Source organism: Giraffa tippelskirchi, chromosome 7 (genome assembly GCF_054371585.1).
Source record: "Giraffa tippelskirchi isolate mGirTip1 chromosome 7, T2T-mGirTip1v1.2.pri, whole genome shotgun sequence".
In the NCBI taxonomy this organism is placed as follows: Eukaryota; Metazoa; Chordata; class Mammalia; order Artiodactyla; family Giraffidae; genus Giraffa; species Giraffa tippelskirchi.
The window spans coordinates 10051319-10071243 of NC_137281.1; the positions used below are offsets into that span (position 1 = coordinate 10051319).

Below are 19925 nucleotides of genomic sequence, written 5' to 3' on the forward strand. Positions count from 1 at the left end.
CAACCTCACACAGCCAGTTTGGGATAGAATCTAGATCGGGCTACTTCTCACCTTACCCCCAGAGTGTCCCCTCCAAGAGAGGAGAAAAAGAACCAGAAGCCCACTCCGATGTATCAAACAAATGGCTCATTTAATGACCGGTTCCTTTTCTTCCTCCCCCTTCTCCAGGCCCGAAGGCTGTTTGATGTCTTCCACGAGCCCTTCTTGAAAGTGCCCCACTGACCCCAGATGCCAAGGAGGTCCTCGGTGTAATAATAAAGCACTTTTTTTCTGGCCCAGGCTCCGGCTGGTGTGCTGGTGTGGTCAGTGGGAGGAGGGGTTCACTGCTCTCGCTTCCTGATGGCCCAGGTGGCCACCTTCAGCTTGTCTGAGTTGCAGTCATCGGTGTCCCCGGTGGACACTTACACGGGATCCTGCGGCAGCTTTTTCTTCCACTTCCTCTCCTGTCCCGTGGGAACCACCTGCCCAAACTCGGGATTCAGCAGGGGCTCTGGCCTCTCCTCCTGGGATGCTGTCTCGGGCACCTGGCTTTTCTGGCTCCGCTTTTTCCTCTTCTTAGTGGATGCTGGATCTGCCCTGCCCTCAAGCTGCCCCTCATCTGGCAGCTCAGGCTCCATCATCTCGCCTTGGGGGTCAGTCTTCTCAGTCCCGGGCTCTGTCACTGGGTGCCCTCTTTCTTTCTTCTTCTTCTTGGTGGATGCTAGAGCTTCCTGAGGCTCAACAGCACCTAGCAGCTCGGGCTCCGTCCCCTCTGCCTGTGGTTCCACCACCTCTGTCCCTGGCTCCATCATCGCATTTTGCTGTTTTTCTTTCTTCCTTCTCTTTTTGGGGGATCCCAGAGCTGCCTCAGCCTGTGGCTCCACATCAGGTGGCAGTTCAGGCTCCATCGCCTCCCCTGCAAGCTCCAGAGGCTTCACCTCTGGCTCTGTCGCCTCCATCCCTGGCTCCCTCATCCCTTTGTACCTCTTTTCCTTTTTCTTCTTCTTTGAGGACGGCAGTGGGATGGCTTCCTCCTGTGGCTCCGTCTTCACCTGCAGCTGAGGCTCCGCTGTCGTCTCCTCCACCGGCTCCATCTCTCCTGGCTCCTTCTGCTTCTTCCTCTTCTTTCTAGGGGACAGGACTGTCTCTTCCAGAGGCTCTCTTTTAACCACGAGTTCTAGCTCCTCTCCTGTCTTTTCTTTGGACTCCGGCATCCCTGTTTCTGGCTTGACCATTTCTACGAACTCTTTGGGCTTCTTTTTCCTCTTGGTGGTGGATGGGGACAGTGCTCCTGGAGGCTCCAACATCTCAGCAATGGGCTCTGTTGCCAGTGGCTCTGTCACCTCTAGTTCTTTCAGCTGCTGCTTTTTTTTCTTCTTCCCCACATCCAACTCTGGGGACCCCAAAGCTGTGTCCACCTCCAGGGCCCCGTGCTCATTCACTGCCTCCTGAGGAACTGAGGCTTCTGGCAAGTGTCTCTTCTTCTTCCTCTTCCCTGAGGCCAGGGACTTCAAGGCCAAGACCGACCCAGGCCCTGTGACCGGCGGGCTGCCTCCAAAGGCACAGAACCGAGGCCTCAGGCCAGGGGGGATCTGTGGTGGGGGACTTGTGGGAATGGACTGTAGTAGAGTCCCTGTCAGGGATTCCTGGGGACCCTCAAAGATCCTCAGGCTGCCCTGGGGTGCTGGGGCACAGGTGAGTACCCCTCCTGCCTCTGCTGAGGGGGCCAGCAAGGTTGCTTCTCCTCCAGCTCTGGGGCCACTGCTGCTGAGAACCCGGTAGCGGTGCCGCTTGCCTGCCAACTTTCCCTTCACAATCTGGGACCCAGAGAGAGGCACGAGTCGTCCATTGAGGCTGAAAGTTGAAAAGAGGAGGGCAGAAGCTTGATCAGATTCTTTTGGTGGGACAGGGGACAGCAGTTGAGAAGCAGCATTTCTGGGTTCCCCAGGAAAGCCCCTTTAAGTACCCCACCTCAGCCACTGGGGTGAGAAATGTTCCCAGGAGTTGGCATGGGACCTCTTACCAGTCTGGGGCGAAGTCTACAGGGGCCTCGATGAGCCACAGCTCTGTATCTGGGTCGGCCAATGCCTCCAAAGAGAAACGACTGTGTTCTGAGGCTGGGGGCGTCGCAGTAAAGTTGGGGGGACAAGAAAAACGAGCAGCACCTGCAGAAGGGGAAATGGTCATTTGTGCCAGTCCAGTCCTCCAGGGCGCCTATCGGTCCACTGGTCTCAACTTCTTGAGCGCCCCAATCCTCTTATCACGCCTTTCCTCTCTCCTGTCTGTTGCCCAGAGGCGCGCCTGTATCCGCCATCCCAACCCTAGTTCTCCCCACCAGTATTCCGCGCCCCCACCTGCCGCCACCCTCAAATATTCTCTATCTGAATGCCTCCCCGTCCCCACCATCCGCCAGGGGACACACTCTCCGCTTGGTCAGATTCTTTTGGTGAGACGGGGGGCAGCAGCTGAGAAGAGGCATTTCTGGGTTCCCCAGGAAAACCCTTCTAGGTTTAACCACTGGGGTGAGGAGCATGGTCTGGTCTCAGAGGATGTCTCTTTTTTCCGTCCGAACGCTCTAGCGCGCTCCTTTCTCCTCCCGCCGGCCAACTCTCTGCACCCTGTCGGCCCGTCGTGAAGCAACTCACCGCCGGACGGGGTCCCCGCCATCCCGGGACCCACGCCTCAGGTAGACCAAGCAACTCAGGCCCCACCGCCGACCACGTGGAACCACGGGGGTGGGGCCTCGTCTGGGAGTGTCCATACGGCACGGGAGCGCGGGAGGTGTCGCTCGGAGCCCGCTCTCTCTGTGAGCATAATTACGGGAAATTTCCACTTGTGCACGGCAGAGAAGCGAGAAAAGTCATCTTGTACCGAAAGTCTGCTCCAAAAAGCAGCTGATTCGCTGTCTGGGGCGTGAGGAGGAGTTAGAGCCGCCCAAGGTCCCGGCGGGTATCCCCACAGTGTTTCAGACATGATTTGGTCCAACGTTGCCTTAAAGGGGCCGCCACATTGATAGTCCCTAATTCTTAAAGAGACAGGAAGACCGAGTGGTCTGAAATCCTTAAAGAGACAGGTAAGGGTCCAGGTGGGCAGGACTGTGGTTTCAGTGTTACAAACGCTTCTAGGGAGGCCCAGGTGCCTCGGAAGTTCAGAACTTGACTGGGAGAGGTGGGAAAGCGGAGGAATGAGGGTAATTCCTCCTGAGGGCTTTTAACTACCAGCCAGGGGCGGGGTTTCTGGGCTCCGGGGGAGCGGGAAATATAGGGGGAGGAGCCTGTGGATCCCGGGGAGGAGCCTCCGGGCTCCCTAGCTGGACACGCGTGGGGCGGTGCGGACTAGGGGAAGGGGCAGTGGGCCAGAAGAGATGGGTCGATGCCCTCGAGTATTTAGTCTCGTGGGGGGCATTTCCAAAGGTTTTGAGGAAGGGAGAATGAGTAGAAGTTCTGATCAGTGCCCAGTCTCTGTCCCCGGGCGCGTGTAAACAGCGGCACGTGGACGCAGATTTGGGGGACACGCCCACGTCCCTTCCCACGGGAATCGTGCCGCGTGGGGAGACGGGCGGAGCCGCGGGACGGTGACTAGACAGGGTGACCAGACTGCATTCCTGACCGGTGTGTCAGCGCTGATTCCCGCCCCCTCTGCAGAGATTGCGGATCCTACTTGAGAACTGGGGCGCCCACCTTCTCAGCGAGCCAGCGGCTGCCCAGAGCAGAGGGAGGGTCAGGGAAAGAGCACGGGTTGCCTCTTCCCAGGATGGCCAGTTTCCCGTGCGTGGGCGAGACACGCGGGCGCCGCCCCTGCGAGCTCCGGGACTACAGTTCCCAGAGGACGCGAGACTGGGTGGCGCCGGACGTCGGTTGCGGAAGCTACTGGGAGTTGTAGTCCCAGCCTCCAACTTCGGGAGCTGTAGCTGCGAAATTCTGTCAAGAGCCCAACCACTCTTTTTACGGATGGAGAGACTGAGGCTCAGAGACCCGAGGGGATGCTAATTTTAGCGAGGCCCTCTTCTCGCCTTGGGGGTGGGGTATGTGTCTCCCCCAGCCTCTGTAACTTTCTACCTCTTTTGGTGGTGTCCAAATCTTCATTCAAGAAGGGGGAAACTGAGCCTGGAGGGGTGGGGCAGGGACTCAGGACTTCTCTTGCAACCACAGCGAGGTAAGAGTTTGAATTATATTTACTTAGTTAGGTCACTCTTGGCTTTTCGACCTCGCCCTTCCTGTCTGTGAAATGGACTTTATGTCACTTTGAATGGGAACGTACACGGCTATGTCCTGCTCCTCCGGGACTACAAGTCCCAAAGTCCTCGAGGCGACCCCCACTCCCCCTCCCCTCCGAGACCCGCCTCCCTCCGGTCGGAGTCACGTCGTCTAACCTGTTCCCGGCGCCTGCCCCGCCCCGTCCTCGGCTCCCTGCAGCCGAGCCGGAGCCGGAGGAAGCCCCCCGGTGCCAAAGTCTGCTCCGGATCTGTGAGTTACACCCCTTTGGGTTCAGCGGCTCTGTGGAGCCCTAGATTCGCGTCCCCGGGAGGGTCCTGAAGAGGCTAGGACGCCAGGTCCCAGGGCGGAATTAGGGGTGCGCAGGACTCCAGGGACATTAGAAAGCTAAAACTTGGATGCCTGCTTTACTGGGCAGAAGAAAAGGGGGTTCGAATGCCTGAGTTCTTGGAAGGGTGGGCGCGGACGCCGTAGTCCTGGGGAGAGGTTCGGAACTGGGGCTCCTCAGTCTCTTGAGTTGGGAGCTCTAGGAATCCTGAGTCCTTGAGTAGAATTGGGATATCGGATCTCTTGGGGAGAAATGAGAGACTTGGACTGCTGGGGCTCTGGAATGGGCGGCCATCCCTGCCACCCTTCAGCTGCCTTCTCGACCAAGTCTTTAGGTCTGGGAGCAGAATTAGGGGCGGGGTGGGGATAGTGGAACTTGGGTTCCTGAAATGAATCAGAACTAACACCCTTGGTCCCTCTGAAGACTGTGTCTCGGCGTTCCCCCCTCTTTCTGGCTCTTGGGTGGGGGCCGGGGTTGGGGTGGGGAGGACTAGGGCAGGTCTCCAACCTTCTCTGTGCCGCTGCACGATCCCCAACATGTCATTAACCGGGGCGTCAGACCTGCCTAACCAGAGGAGGGACCTCCGCCCCCAGGGCGCCCCCTGGCGGGGGCGGGGAACCTCCTATTACCTCTTGAAGGTGGGAAATATCTGGGATTTGCAAAGAGAGTTCTAGAATCCAGGGCAGAATTCCAGAAGGTGGGGTAGGGTTTTGAGGGGGCTTGCAAGGCTGGACACAATACAGCCATTATACAGAGAGGAGGGGGTAAGCTGAGTCATAGAGGTCACAGTGGCAGCAGCGTTGGGGGTCAGGATTTGCCCTTCCCCTTCCACACAGCTCTCTTTGGCGTCAGGATTCCATCCCTTCCCACCGGATTTTCTGACTGACTTCTCTCCTAGGGCTCCTGGCCCTGACCCTGAGGTGAGAAATGTCACCTCCCCTCCCATCTGTCTGACCTGAGGTAGTGTGGCAGATAAGGGAGGATAGAGGCTAATTCTGGAGGTGTGTGTCTGTCCTTGAAGCTGGGGGAGGGCAGACGCCCGGCACCTCCCCCCCAAGACTCCCCCTTCTCTCCACCCGTATGTGTCACGTGAAGGGATTATACAAGGAGGTGGGGGAGGCAGGGGGTTCTGGTGAGAGAGGGAAGAACTTCCTAATGTCTGGGCTTGAAGGGCATTTGCTGATAGCCTGGGATGAAATTAAAAATAATAACCGCGGCTGCCAAGGCAGAGCTCACAGCGTGCCAGGCTGAGGGCTGGCAGGTAGAGAGATGGTTCCCACTGTCTACAGAAGTCTCCAGCAATTGCCCAAAGGTCTTACTTCCACTGGGGCTTACTGAGCCCACCCCAGGGAATGACTTCTCTTTGGTCCACTGGGGAAACTGAGGCTGGAGTGCAGGCACAGGCGATACCTTCAGCTTTTGCCACCTTCTGTCTGGAATCTTCAAGGGATTCCTGTGCCCTGGAATGGGCCAGAACTGGAGATGGCCAGAACTCAGGAAAGCAGGGGAGAAGATGGGATGGGATTGGTGGTGGTGGGCTTGCACAATACAGCCGTTATATAGAGAGAAGGGGGTAAGTTGAGTCATAGAGGCCTCAGTTTGGGTTCTGAGATCCGAGGACTGAAGTTAAGACGGAAGGGTCAAAGCTCAGGGCTTTTAGAATCTCAGAAAGATCTGAAAGGGCCGTTTCGGAGAAAAACAGTCATTTTGGGTTTTGAGCTCTCTGTTCCAGGCCTGGGAATTAGGAATCTTATCCGTGTGAACGTTACTCTGTGCCCTGCAGTGTTCTAAACTCTGTACATAAATTATGTCATTCAGACTTCACACTTCTTTGAGGTGAAGGTATTGATTCCCCCTTTATACACTTAAGGAAACTGAGGCACACATAAGCTAAATAATTTAAAGAATGGGAAGGCCCTAGCTCATTGCACAGACATCCACAGAGGAGGAAACCAAGTCCCGGAGTGGGGCGGGGGCGGGGAGGGGGGCGGCTCCCAGCGTCTGAATGGGAGGATTCCAACCTGGGTACTGCCAGTCCAGCCTAGCACTCTGACCCGGTTCCTACGGAGGATGCCTCCTCCAGGACCTCCACCTCCGCCCCTGATTTTTAATTCCAAAGAACCTGGCCGGGATGCAGAAGATGCTGGGGAAGGAGACTTAAATGCGGAGGAGAGGGGCGCCCGGCGGAGAGGACCTGGGGGTGGAGGACAGGGGCCGCGAGCAGAGGCGCGGCCCGCGCCACCCTTGCACCCCGCCCGGTCCCCGCTCCTCTGCCGCGGGAGGTGCTGCACCTGCCTGGGCCCGCCGCGCATTCCCGGGGTCTGAGCTCAGGCGCTGTCCGCTCTCCCAGCTGGGGTCGTGCCGTGACCTGGAGCGCCCCCTGGCGGCCCCGACGCCCCCTTCGTCCGCGTCAGCCCGGGGACGGCTCCACGCCCAGCCCTGGCATTTCCTTAGACCCAGAGGATGTCAGCGGTGGGATGTGTCTTAGAATTTGAGAATCAGAAACTCCCCCAAAGAACCACTCGCTACCAGAATGCTGGCCCTGGATGTATCATAGATAGTTCGTTTTTATATTTTAACAGAGTGTTTCCTATGTATCTCTAAGATTCTAAAAGCTGCCGAGTTTTGGTTCGTATAGTCTCTACTTTTTGAGGCCTCCATTCTCAGAACCTTAATTCCTCTTGCACCTTCTGGCCAGTTGGATCCTCACAACAGTCCTCTGAAATGAACTGCTATTGATTCTAATTTTACAGATCAGGAAACTGAGGCTATCTGGTCAAGCGGGACAGTGGCGCTACCAGATTTGAATTCTCCTTAACTATGCTTTCAGCAGCTCCAATAAACGAGACGTTCACCTAGACTTTTAGGACTTTGGAATCCTGGAATAGATAGAACTTGGTGCAGGAAGACAGAGAAATCTAGGCTAGCCAAAGTGGAGAATTCCAGAATGTTCCAAAGATAGAATCTTGGACTCAGAACTTTCAAACCATAGACTTCTCAAGCGGAGGGTTTTAGGTTCTGTAGGAATTTAATTACAACCTCAAGGTCCTTATAATTTCAGAATCTAGGGCTCTGAGAGATTGAGGAGGCCTCTTAGAATAGCTGATCTGCCCCCTCCTTTCACAGTTGGGGGAAACTGAGGCCCAAGGAGTAGAGGGGGCTCCGAGCCCAAGGTCACACACTCCTAACACACCCAAATGAGCCACCAGCCCCAACAGGTTCTGTTCTGAGGCTTCCCAGACTTAAGCCAGAATCAGCACGCCCCAGCCCGCCCTGCTGCCCACGCCTGCACCCCAAATCAAAGCTAAGCAGCCGGTTGTGCAGCGGGGAGGTGGCAGACTTGGCGGGCGTGGCGGTTACCATGGAGATGGGGGTGGTGCTGGCCCGACTGGTTCCTGGGGGCCTGGCTCCTTCCCACTGGGTTGGCGACTTCAGTGGCCCCTGGCCACCTCCCAGTTCTGTTGACGCTGGGCCCGTGTGGACACGTTGAGTTTGGTCCGGGCGGGGACCCTGGGGAGAGGAAGCTGAGTGGTCCCCTGTCCTCTGGAGCCCCTCAGGACTGAAGGAGATGACCCAGAATGTCAAGTTAGGTTCAAGTGTGAAACCTAGTATGCTGACGTCTTGTAAGGTGATCTGAAACATGTTTCTGAGCCTCACTTTCGTGCCTGCTATGGAGGTTTTGATCATGGGATAAGGTATTGGGTGTAAAGCACTTGGCACAATTCTAGGGGACAGTGGCCTCTCAATAAATAGTTGTTGTTTTATTTCATTAAACCCTCAGGCAACTAGCAAAGGTCCTGGCACATAATGTTGTTGTTCAGTTGCTCAGTCGTGTCTGACTCTTTGCGACCCCATGGAGTGCAGCACCCCAGGCTTCCCTGTCCTTCACCATCTCCCGGAGTTTGCTCAAACTCATGTCCATTGAGTTGGTACATAGTAGGCACATATAGAAGGCAACACCATCATTATTTTTAAAAAGATGCCCAGCATCTAGCACTGTGTCTCTTGGTCCCTAGTAGCCATTCAGTAATTGATAGTTATTATTATTGCAACCTCTGTTCACTATAATGCCTGGCACATAGTAGGTGGTCAGTGAATAATGGTTGAAGGAATGATCCAGTTTTATTAAGGATGAGACAGAGATGAACAAGGAGTCACGTAAAGAGAGTGAATTGTCCTGAGCCAGAGGGTTTGGCAGGAGTTGGCATTTCCCAGCAGGGGCGATGGAGAGGCATAGAACTTCCAGTGGAAGGAACTAGGAAAGTAAAGGCACCCTCGCGCTCCTTAGGGCCCCAGGTTCCCTGTGGGTGGGCCCTGAGCAGACTCTCTCCCGCCCCCGCCTCTCCAAACGCAGGCGCCCCGCTCCGGCCGGCCGGCACCATGGACAGCGAGGCGTTCCAGAATTCGGGGGACATTCTGGACCTGAAATTCCAGTGTGAGCTGGGGTAGGGGGCGGGGCTTGCCGGGGCCCGGCTCTCGGGGGCGGGGCGGGGCCCACGGATCCCGGTCCTCACTGCCACTCCCGCCCGCCCAGCTCTAGCCATGAAGCACATGGACCTGAAGCAGATGGAGCTGGACACGGCGGCGGCCAAGGTGGACGAACTGACCAAGCAGTTGGAGTCGCTGTGGTCGGACTCGCCCGCGGCGCCTCTTGGCTCACAGGCCGCAGCGCCGGCTAGGGTGAGCCCGCTGGTCCTGGTCCCCACTCTGGCCCCCCCCAAAAGTCAGCTTCTTTTGGCCAGGAGTTCAGGCAAACCTGTCCCATGAGGCAGGCGGTGGGCTGTTTAAGGGCATCTGATAAAGGGGGCCAGTGGAAGCGGACGTCTGTCAGGACCCTCGGAAGAAAACGGTTTTTCTAAGCGGCACAAAGGCTCTGTGTGTGCTGGCCCCAGCCCCGACGACAGGGCTCCCTAGGCCTGAATCTCCAGCCCCGCCTACCTCTCCAGAGTTGGCTTTCGATCACCGCTATCGATTGACTTACCAACCCTCTACTAACTTCTCCTTTGACCCCACAATGTCCCCACAGCTGTCCCGGTACAGCACCAGCCCGGTCCCCGAGCCCTTGGGCAGCCGCGGGTCCTCCCGGAAGGTGACCACCGACGGGGCAGACACCCCATTCGGACGCTCGGAGAGCGCCCCGGCTCTGCTCCCCTACAGCTCGCTGTCCGCGAAGGGCCGGCCATCGTCACCACGCACCCAGCTCTACCTGCAGCCGGACGCCTACAGCAGCCTAGACCGCTCGCCCTCGCCCCGGCCCCGCGCCTTCGATGGCGCAGGCAGCCCTCACGGCCGTGCGCCCTCCCCTCGGCCCGGTCCGCTCAGACAGCAGGGTCCCCCCACGCCCTTTGACTTCTTGGGCCGCGCCGGCTCCCCGCGTGGCAGCCCCTTGGCGGAAGGGCCCCAGGCCTTCTTCCCGGAGCGCGGGCCCTCGCCTCGCCCTGCGACCGCAGCTTACGACGCGCCGGCTGCCTTTGGGAGCCCTCTGCTGGGCGCGGGCGGCAGCGCCTTCGCCCCGCCTCTGCGCGCTCAAGGTGAACCGCGGGGCCCAACTTGGCGGGTGCGAGGGATGCAGGGCCCGGGACCAGCCTCTCTACCCCCACTCCCCACCCGGGATCCTCATGAGGAACTTCTTCCCCAGACGACCTAACACTGCGCCGGCGGCCCCCCAAAGCCTGGAACGAATCCGACCTGGACGTGGCTTATGAGAAGAAGCCCTCGCAAACCGCGAGCTATGAACGTGAGTGATGGGAGGCCAGAGGGTGGGGGAGCTGGAGAAGCATCCCCCAGACCCTCATGATTCCCGCCTCACAGGTCTGGATGTCTTCCCGCGGCCTGCTTCGCCAGGCCTGCAGCTGTTACCCTGGAGAGAGAGCAGCCTGGATGGGCTGGGGGCCACCGGCAAGGTGAGGGGGCTGGAGAAACTTGGGGAGGGGGCTTGTGCGGTCAGGACTAGTCTCCCCTTTCTGGCTGCGCCCACAGTTTCCATACCCTTTCCCTCGCTCTTCCTTTATCCTGGATTTCCATCTCCTCCCCGACCCTCTTTTCTTTCCCTCTCTCATCTGCCCTCCGCTCCTTCTCTCCCTTTTTGCCTTTTGCCTTGACCTCTCTCCTTTCTTCCATTCCTTTATCTTTCGTCCCCTTAAGCCTATCGTCCTCCCACCTGAGCCCTTTCTATCTTCCTTCCTTCCCTCTTTCTCCCCCAGGACAACTTCACCAGCGCTACTCTGCCCCGCAATTACAAGGTCTCCCCTCTGGCCAGCGACAGGCGTTCTGATGTGGGCAGCTACCGCCGATCACTGGGCTCCGCAGGGCTGTCAGGCACTTTGCCCCGAAGCTGGCAGCCTGTCAGTCGCATCCCCATGCCTCCTTCCAACCCGCAGCCCCGCAGTGCCCCCCGCCAGCGCCCCATCCCCCTCAGCATGATATTCAAGCTGCAGAATGCTTTTTGGGAGCATGGAGCCAGCAGGGCCATGCTCCCGGGCTCCTCCATCTTCTCTCGAGCTCCCCTACCTAAGATGCCTCCCCAGCCCCAGGCACCCCCCCAGCCCCAGCCCCAGCCCCAGCCCCAGCCCCAGCTGCCCCCACAGCCCCAGCCACAACTACAACCCCAGCCTCAGCCACAAGCCCCTGCCCCAGCCTCCCAAGCCCCCCAACAGACTTGGGCCCCTGTAAGTGAAGGTGAGTCAGAGCTGGGGGTTCTGGAGGGCTGGGTGAAGGGAGGACAGATGGCTGGGGACCAAACCGGGTGGGGGACCCATCACAACCAAACACCTGTTTCCAGACATTGTCCCTGCAGAGCACGAGGCCAGATGAGCTTGGGGGTTTGCTCACGAATTAGCGATAGCACAGTGCTTAAGCAGGGACTCTGGAGTCAGACTGGCTGGCTGCATGCTGTGTGACCTTTGGCAAGTTATATAACCTCTCTGGAACTTAATTTCCTTGAGTGGAAAAGGTGAATAGTGATAGAACCTACCTCACTGGGGTATGGTATTGGAATATACAATCTCTATAAAGGCTTTAAAATAGGGCCTGATGTATACTAAGCCCTCAGTAGCTATCATAGTAGTCATAATAATTATTAATAGTTTTTGGTGTGAGACCAGCTCAGGGCTTGGATTTAAACAGAGTGGGTTTTGAGCCCCTGTCTGCAATCGACATGCTGTGTGACTCAGGATAAATTAATTAACCCATATGAGCTTCCATTTTCTCATCTGTGAAGAGAGATGAATAATACTTACTTCATAGATTATGATGGGCATTCAATGAAATCATGTAGAAAATGATCATTATAAAAAGAAAAACAAGGAGAACAAGCATTATATATTTCGACCTGCTTTTAGAAACTGATCGAGAAGCAGGAAACAGAGATGAGACCATCAAATGCCAGGATTCTAGTCCCAGCAATTTTCTGCCTGAGATGTTAAGAGAGGAAATGATTAGAGTCTTAGTCAAGTCTATCATAATAGTAGGAGTAGAGATTCTGAAGTGAGATAGAACTGAGTTCAAATTCCAGCTGTGTGGCTTTGGGCAACTGACTTGGCCTCTCTGAGACTCAGTTTCCCTTTCTGTAGTAATGAGATGGTAGTCATATCAACTTCACAAGGTAGTGGTGAGAATTCAGTAAGACAGGCCTGGAGAAAGCACAAGGCACAAGTTTAAGTGCGTGATAAATGGGGGAGGTCATAGTTGTCTATTCACAACCCAAGGAGGTTGTAGCCCAGAGAGAGCAAGAACTGCCCTGAGGACACACAGCAAATCAGGCATTGGTGGCAGGTCCTGGAAGCTGTGGGGAGGGAGTCTTGAGGGGCTCCAGGGATCCCTCCTCTGATGGGGCGCTTGTTCCTTCTAGGCCTCGCCAAACCTCCCACTGATCTGGAACCTGAACCAGAGCTGGAGGGGCTGCTGACACCCGTGCTGGAGGTTGGCGACGCAGACGAAGGTGCTGTGACGCGGCCCCTTAGTCCCACACGGCTGCAGCCGGCGCTGCCGCCTGAGGCACAGTCGGTGCCAGAGCTGGAGGAGGTGGCTCGGGTGCTGGCAGAGATTCCACGGCCCCTCAAACGCCGGGGCTCCATGGAGCAGAGCCCGGCTGTAGCCCTGGCCCCCACCCACAAGAAGCAATACCAACAGATCATCAGCCGCCTCTTCCATCGTCATGGTGGGCCTGGGGGCCCTGAGCCCGAGCTGTCCCCTATCACTGAGGGATCTGAGGCCAGGGCCGGGCCCCCTGCTCCAGCTCCACCGGCTCCCATCCCACCCTCAGCCCCTCTCCAGAGCAGCCCACCAGAGCAGCCACAGAGCATGGTAAGTAATACAGGAGGAACGTGGCATATATCGCTTAGCATATGGAAGTGTTCCTTCCCTTTTAGGACAGAACCTGGAAATTGTGCACCTCACAGCTGCTGCATTCCACAGGCCAGGAACTCAATTGCAAAGGAGGCTGGGAAATGTAGTTTTTAATCCAAGGGTCAAAAGAAAGAGAACACATATGGAGAGGCATCTGGAAGTCTTGACCATATAGAGACTTTCTCTGCTCCTCTCCAGTAACCTGTCCCTGCCATGGGCTTCCCTTCAGGAATCTAAGAGTCTTCCAACCTGGAAATGACTTGTCTTGGAGGACAGAGGGTTTATTCTGGGATCTGAAAAGTCTGCCGGAATTAAGGCGGTCACTATTTCTCTCCTGAGCTGCCGCACAGCTTCTCATGTCCTCTTTCTCTGGAGATCCGCTCTCCTCTTACACCTCAGCAAGCCTGTGCCATGGCTAGAAATGGCCCACTGAACCCTGAATCAAAATGACCTCTCAGTTCAAGTCCGTGGTGTCCTCTGACTCTAGTCGGAGCTTCTTCCATTCAAATTTTCAAGAACCAGTCTCTGGCCTCCGAGCCTGTGGGTTTCGTGATTAAGTGTCCCAGCTGCAGAGCAAGGCTGCCTGGGTTCACATCCCAGCTCCACTGTACTTATTAGCTGTGCAACCTTGGGCCAGACATTTAGCCTCCGTGGACCTCAGTTTCCTCATCTGTAAAATGGGAATGAGAATAACTGCAGAGTTGTGGTGAGAATTTAATACATTAATGTAACATTTAGGATAGTGCCTGGCACTTAACTGTTAACTGCTATTGTTACTGTTATCATCTGACCAGGCAACAGTCTCCTGCTGATCTTGTTCAGGTTTCTGCATCTAGGCTGGGGGTGGGGAGCATAGTCACATGGAATAATCTTAATTGCTCAGCGTGGGTAGACAGGGGGAGGGAAACAATTCCCAGAGAAGAAGTGGGGGCCAGGTGGACCTCAAAATGCCTATTCTTAGGCCCTCCTGAGGGTAGAGCCAAGAAATGTTGGCTCAGCCAAGATCCTGAGGCTCAGGATCTTGAATCAAGAATGGAAGAATAACAGCGCCTTGAAATGGTCAAAATGCCTCATGGTAGAATCACAAAGTCCTGGCCACAGAGAAACTTGAAAACTCACAGCATTCAATCATTAAATCCTGGCGTCACAAACTCAAAACTGAAATTTCAGAATCCTAGGACACTGAAGATGCAAACAGTAGAAGTAAAAAATTAGTAGCACAAACCCTGGTCCTACTGATTCTTGAAGTCCCCAAAACTGAAAATGACTTATTATTTGATTCAAAAACATCACAGATTAGGGCACTAATATGTTATAATACAAGATTTTATTTTAAGTGAGCATTTTCCGCTAGAAAGGAATACACATAGTAACTAGGAAGAAATTGAATAGAGGCCAAAATCACAAGCACTCAGAACCACGGTGAACATTTTGAGCATTTCCTTCCAATCTTTTGGAATGAAATTCTAACCATAAAATATTCAAGTTCTCAATCACAGAATCTTGAGAAGGCAACGTCCTGGGTCCCCAGAAATTTGAAATGGCACAACTTTAGCATTTCTGGACGCACAGTATACTGGAAACAACATCAGAGAATTTTGAAATGAGTGGCTCTTGGGATCTTCAGATTCCAGAATCCTGAAACCATTGACATCAAAGGCTGGAATCACAAATGCTTTGTGCTCAGAGTAAATGAATTTTGTAGGAGAACACTTGAAAGTCAAAAATAGGAAAGCAGAAGGAGCAGTATGACAAATATTCAAATTTCTAACATCTAAAATGAACACCTGGTAACGTCATGTTTATTATCTAAATGAAATGAAACTATGAATTGAATATCTGGCTGTCATAGTCTCCCGGCCTTTCAAGCCTCAGGGCCCTAGATTCGAAGATCTCTGGCTTTCCTGAGTGTTGTAGGGAACCAGAGACTATAGAACTGAGGGACCCTCCTCCCCATGGCCCTCTGGACTCAGGCTCTGTACCTTCCTGAGTTCCAATTCCAGCCCTGTCGACTTGGAAGAGCTGGAGCGGCCACCGGATCCCTGAGCCTCTGTTTTCCCCTCCAAGGAATGGGTATATTAGCTACCCGCTCCCCAAGCCACTGAAGCATCCCCGCCCTGTCCTGCAGGAGATGCGCTCCGTGCTGCGGAAGGCCGGGTCCCCGCGCAAGGTCCGCCGTGCGCGCCTCAACCCGCTGGTGCTGCTTCTGGACGCCGCACTGACCGGGGAGCTGGAGGTGGTGCAGCAGGCCGTGAAGGAGGTGAGTGCCGCGGGTGCGGGAGAGCAGGGCTGGCGGGGTGGGGGCGGAGCAGGGCTGGCGGGGTGGGGGCGGCCCGACACGGGAATGAGCCTCCCGGTCCCCCTGCCCATCCAGATGAACGACCCGAGCCAGCCCAACGAGGAGGGCATCACCGCCCTGCACAACGCCATCTGCGGCGCCAATTACCCCATTGTGGACTTCCTCATCGCGGCCGGGGCCAACGTCAACTCTCCGGACAGCCACGGCTGGTGAGCCCTGACTGCGCGCGCGGCCGGCGTGGGTCGGGGACGGCGCTGGGGGCGCCCCGCGCGGCCGCTCACGCCCGCTCCCACGCCTAGGACCCCTTTGCACTGCGCGGCGTCGTGCAACGACACGGCCATCTGCACGGCGCTGGTGCAGCACGGCGCGGCCATCTTCGCCACCACGCTCAGTGACGGCGCCACCGCCATCGAGAAGTGCGACCCCTACCGCGAGGGTTACGCTGACTGCGCCACTTACCTGGCAGGTGCGAGGCGGGGCGGGGCGCCCAACTGCTAGAGATATTGGGCAGGGAAAGGAGGCCGACTGCGGCTCCCGAGAGAGGATGCCTGGGGAGGTGAGGGGCTGTACGGACCTGTGACAGCATCACTGAGGAGGGGCCGGCGGGAGGGACCACCTGTGGGGGTGGCGGACGGGGCCTCCCACCTGGCAGGTGCGAGAAGGGTGTGTGACGGCAGCAGACTGTGCCACCTTCGAGGGAAAGGGAGGCAGGGGAACCGTGCCCCTCAAGCTGGACACCGGTGGGGACGAGAGCGGTTGCGGAGATTGCGCCGCTTTATCTGCCTTCTCATCTGTGGGGGTGGGGGAGTTGGACGTTCCAACTATACTGTCTCCTGGCCCAGGGCTACCTGGGGGAGATACAGTGCCACGCAGGTGACCGGTGAGCAGGCCCTGGCTTCTGGGGAGGGGCTTGGGGCCTCTTCCACTTGTAGGGAGGCACGAGACTGTACCATGTATCTCCAGGAGCGGGGGGCGGGGGGATCACATCATCTAAACAGGTGATGGGAGGAACTAGGTAGGCAGTACCATGGGGATGTGCCTAGGGTCTGGAGCGAAGGGGTCAGCTGTAGCCTAAGGTGGGCTCCGGAGCGTCACACAGTTGGAGTAAGGCAGGCTGTAGGACGGAGGGGTGGGACAGCGTAAGAGGTGAGCCTGCAGGGACTACACGACAGCCTGCTGTGCTGTGGCGGAAAGTAGGTGGGAGCCAGGGGGCTGTAACACCTGCCTGAGCGACGGCAGGCCAGGACTGGGGGATGAGGCGGGGAGTAGACCTTCCACCGAAGAGAAAGGCTGTAACCTTCGGGTTAGGGGGGACTGTGACCGCCTTTGTCATAGGTCGGTGGAGCCTAGAGATACGAGGATTGTAGCGTCCTATTTGCCTGGACTCGGAGAGTTCTGTGAGGATGCAGTAGAGATTGGGCAGCGCACCTGGCAGGGGGAGGGAGGGGCGAAGAAACTGGAGCGTGGTGGGCTGGACTGTTTAAGGGGCGGGGGGAACCTGGTGGACTGTACCATTTGGAAAGGGGGTAAATCCTTGGGCATTTTACCACTTAAGGGAGTTGGTGTGGGTGGGCTATACTATCTGGAAAACGATTACATCCTCTTTGGAGACTTTATCTTTTGAGTGGGAAGTGCGCAGTGTGCATTGCACTATCTGAAAAGGGGGCGTTGGGACCACTTCCTGGGGAGGCGTAGGGCTGTACCATGGGAAGGAGGGCTTGAGTCCTCCAAAGAGACTGAAGCTCTTAAGGCCGGGCGGTGGGGGTGCTACAGACAATTATACCTCTAGGAGTGTTCCAGGAACTTAACCTGGTATAAGAGGAAATGGGGACACTGGCCCTTCCCTGGGGGTTCGTGGCCCGGCCTGATGAACCCCATTAGAGACTCCCAGTCCCAGCAGCTGACTGCAGCTCAGGCGCCCCTCTCCAGAAAAGGTTACACACACAACTTTAATAGGGGCTCATTCCCCCAGGTGGGGCTAGTGTCAGATCTCAGGCTCTGTCCCTGTCCCCAGCATCCCTGAGTGTTCCTGGCCCGCCCTGGACCGGGCGCTGACCATCCCTGCGGTTTCCTGTTTCAGACGTGGAGCAGAGCATGGGGCTGATGTACAACGGGGTGGTGTACGCCCTCTGGGACTACAGCGCCGAGTTTGGGGACGAGCTGTCCTTCCGAGAGGGCGATTCGGTCACCGTGCTGCGGAGGGACGGACTAGAGGAGACGGACTGGTGGTGGGCCACGCTGCACGGCCAGGAGGGCTACGTGCCCCGTAACTACTTCGGGGTGAGCCTAGAAGAGATGTTGTGCGGGTCTATCTGATGGCTGTTTGAGGAAAGAGCTGATCCCACGGGGTGGGAAGAGCGGCAAGAGAGACAGCCCTTTATACTGGGGCAGGGGCGGTCAGAAGAGTCCATTATCTGTCGTGGGGAGGTGAGGAAGAGCCCATTATAATAACGGGGGAGGTAAGGGAAATCCCTTCTTAGAGGAGGAAGAACCCGTTCCTGGTGGTACTTCGTAGGGGTACTCACCGGTCCTCCTTTCCTGATTATGTGATTGGTTTGTGCTCAAGCAAATATGTTTATTATCCCTAATTATATTCATGGAGAGGTAAAGAAGAATGTATTTTAGCCAAGAGGAGTATGAAGAATCCCAGTTTGGTGATGGGGGGGCACTTGAAGAATTGTATATTACAGGCATGGAAACTTTTTGTTACTTTTTGGGCAGGGCGAGGAAGAATCCATTAATATAATAGCGGTAGTATTGAGGGAGAGTCTGCTAGGTAAGGGGAGGAGACCAGGAAGATCTCATGACTTTCCTGGGAGACAAGAAGATGCCTTTAATTAGGGCATAGGTGGCAGGCGGGTCCCAATCTGATGGCCATGGTGGGCGGGAGAGGCGGGCGTCTTTTTTACGGCGGGGAAGTCTCCATTTCATCCAGCCCGCTGCCAACTGGAAGGCTCCATCTGGTGCTTGCCAGGGGATTCCGGTGTGGTCTGCAAGATGCTGAGAGAGTCCAGGAGGAAGGGATGGGAGGATGGAGACGGTCCACGTGTTTGGGGGATGGATTCGGTGACTGTGCTACATTTGGGGTGAAGCAAAAGGGTGGGAGCTCCCGGCGTCTGAAGAGTCTGTATTCCCTCAGCTCTTCCCCAGGGTGAAGCCTCAGAGGAGTAAGGTGTAGCTGGAGAGAAGGATGTTTCCAAGGGAGACAGGATAAAGCAGCAGCTGCCTTCGCTCCAGACCTCCTCCTCCCTTCCCGCTGCATCTCTCTGCACCCCCAAGCCCTTGCAGCGGTGAGGTCCTTGGCAACAGCTCTCCGGAAACCCTGGGGAGAACGAGAACCCCAGCCTTAAACTTAGAATCCTGCCTTAGCTGTTGGAGGTCGTGGTGGGGCTGGGAATATCATCGGGAGCAAGAGAGATCCCCCCATTTGCCAAATCAGGTCCCATCCAAAGTGCCTCCTACTTCCACTGCCAACCCCCCGCCCCCCTGCGCCCCCAAAGGAAGCTAACCCATCATCCCAGCAGAGCCTGGAGTGGGTCACCGCCACTGGATTACCCCGGGAGTCACCTGCGCCCTGTATCTACCAGCAGCCTTCAGGGGCCAGGTGAGGCGTGGGTGTCTTTGTCTCTATCAGCATCCCTGCTCTACCTCTTCCCAGTCTACTGCCTTCACATAGCCCTGGTGTGACAACAAAATGGGGAGTTTTCCTTTATAAATAAAGGTAGTTTGCACAGAAATTGACTTCCTTCTCTTTGAATTCCATCCTGACTTAATAAGTGCTTGTCATTGTTACTGTGTTTGGTAAACCAGTCTTAAAGTAGTCCCTTTGGAAGGGGTTTCTCTCGTGTGAATCCAGTCCTCCCTCTTTCAACTATGCTTTTTTTTTTTTTTTTTTTGACTGCACATACCCCTGCAAGTGGAAGCGCAGAGTCTCAATTGCGGGACTGCCAGGGAAATTCCTGGCTTCTTCTTTTTAAGCATCTTTAAGCTTAAAGACATGAAAGTGAAAGTAGTGAAAGTGTTAGTCGCTCAGTCCTGTCAGACTCTTTGCGACCCCATGGACTGTAGCCCGCCAGGCTTCTCTGTCCATGGAATTCTCCAGGCAAGAATACTGGAGTGGGTTGCCATTCCCTTCTCCAGGGGATCGAAATGTCTGATAATTCTGTCATCTGAAGTTTGGGACCATCTGCTTCTGTAATTTGTTGTGTCTGCTGATTCTCACTCACGATGGCTTGTTTCCTCATGTGTCCTGAAATGATGGGTTGTGAGCTCTTCTTCAACAGGGTTTTATGTGCTCTTTTCGAAGGTCTGACCCCAAAGAGTGATTTTCCTTGTTTTCTGCCCCACTTCTTTATTGCATAAACTGCTCCGCGAAGATTTTTGATAAATCACAAGCCTTTCTCTCTTCTGATTTGTATTTCTTTACAAATCATAAAGCTTCCACTTTTTAAAAAAATTTTTGTATACTTCTAGTCTTTTCTTAAAACTTCATATATGCAGTATGATATATATTTTAAAATTTGGGCCATACTATGCATATGGGTTTTAATTGTTATTTTTCATTTAACATTATAAACATTATATTGTGAACATTTTCTCTCATTGTCATTATCTGTGATGTCCAAAACAACTCATGGGAGTATTTAAATTATTTTAAATTCATATTTAAATTGATTTAAATTAAATAAAAAGTAAGGATTCAGTTCCTCAGTCACATTAGCCACTTTTCAAATGCTCAGTAGCCACGTGGTTAGTGGCT

The 19925-nt window shown here is 55.4% G+C and overlaps 3 protein-coding genes across 24 annotated transcripts in view; 2 read left to right on the top strand and 1 right to left on the bottom strand.

Moving 5' to 3' along the window:
* The window catches only part of ERCC1 (ERCC excision repair 1, endonuclease non-catalytic subunit), a 57679-nt gene extending 57398 nt beyond the window's left edge, over positions 1-281 (top strand). For all 18 annotated transcript variants that reach the window (XM_081515712.1, XM_081515720.1, XM_081515716.1 and 15 more), the window contains one exon: positions 169-281. In XM_081515712.1, coding sequence (XP_081371838.1) covers positions 169-222 — 54 coding nt within the window. In that variant the 3' untranslated portion in view covers positions 223-281. The remainder of the gene's footprint in view (positions 1-168) is intronic.
* Positions 112-2691, bottom strand: POLR1G (RNA polymerase I subunit G). Its single transcript, XM_081515702.1, has 3 exons — positions 2625-2691; positions 2003-2144; positions 112-1833 (listed from the first exon to the last, which is right to left on the bottom strand). The coding sequence occupies exons 1-3, from the start codon at positions 2644-2646 to the stop codon at positions 402-404; spliced, it is 1596 nt and encodes a 531-aa protein (XP_081371828.1). The 5' UTR covers positions 2647-2691; the 3' UTR covers positions 112-401.
* A 296-nt stretch (positions 2692-2987) lies between these two features.
* Positions 2988-18903, top strand: PPP1R13L (protein phosphatase 1 regulatory subunit 13 like). 5 transcript variants are annotated; one of them, XM_081515701.1, is made up of 14 exons: positions 4330-4445; positions 5358-5441; positions 8876-8956; positions 9056-9201; positions 9548-10052; positions 10160-10258; positions 10333-10424; positions 10725-11199; positions 12371-12825; positions 14996-15127; positions 15242-15375; positions 15466-15632; positions 17247-17446; positions 18306-18903. In XM_081515701.1, the coding sequence occupies exons 3-14, from the start codon at positions 8902-8904 to the stop codon at positions 18342-18344; spliced, it is 2499 nt and encodes an 832-aa protein (XP_081371827.1). In that variant the 5' UTR covers positions 4330-4445; positions 5358-5441; positions 8876-8901; the 3' UTR covers positions 18345-18903. The 5 variants fall into 5 exon arrangements, with proteins under 5 accessions (XP_081371824.1, XP_081371826.1, XP_081371825.1 ...); XM_081515698.1 differs by lacking the exons at positions 4330-4445; positions 5358-5441 and adding an exon at positions 2988-3052; XM_081515700.1 differs by lacking the exons at positions 4330-4445; positions 5358-5441 and adding an exon at positions 3265-4134.
* Positions 18904-19925: the final 1022 nt, after the last annotated feature.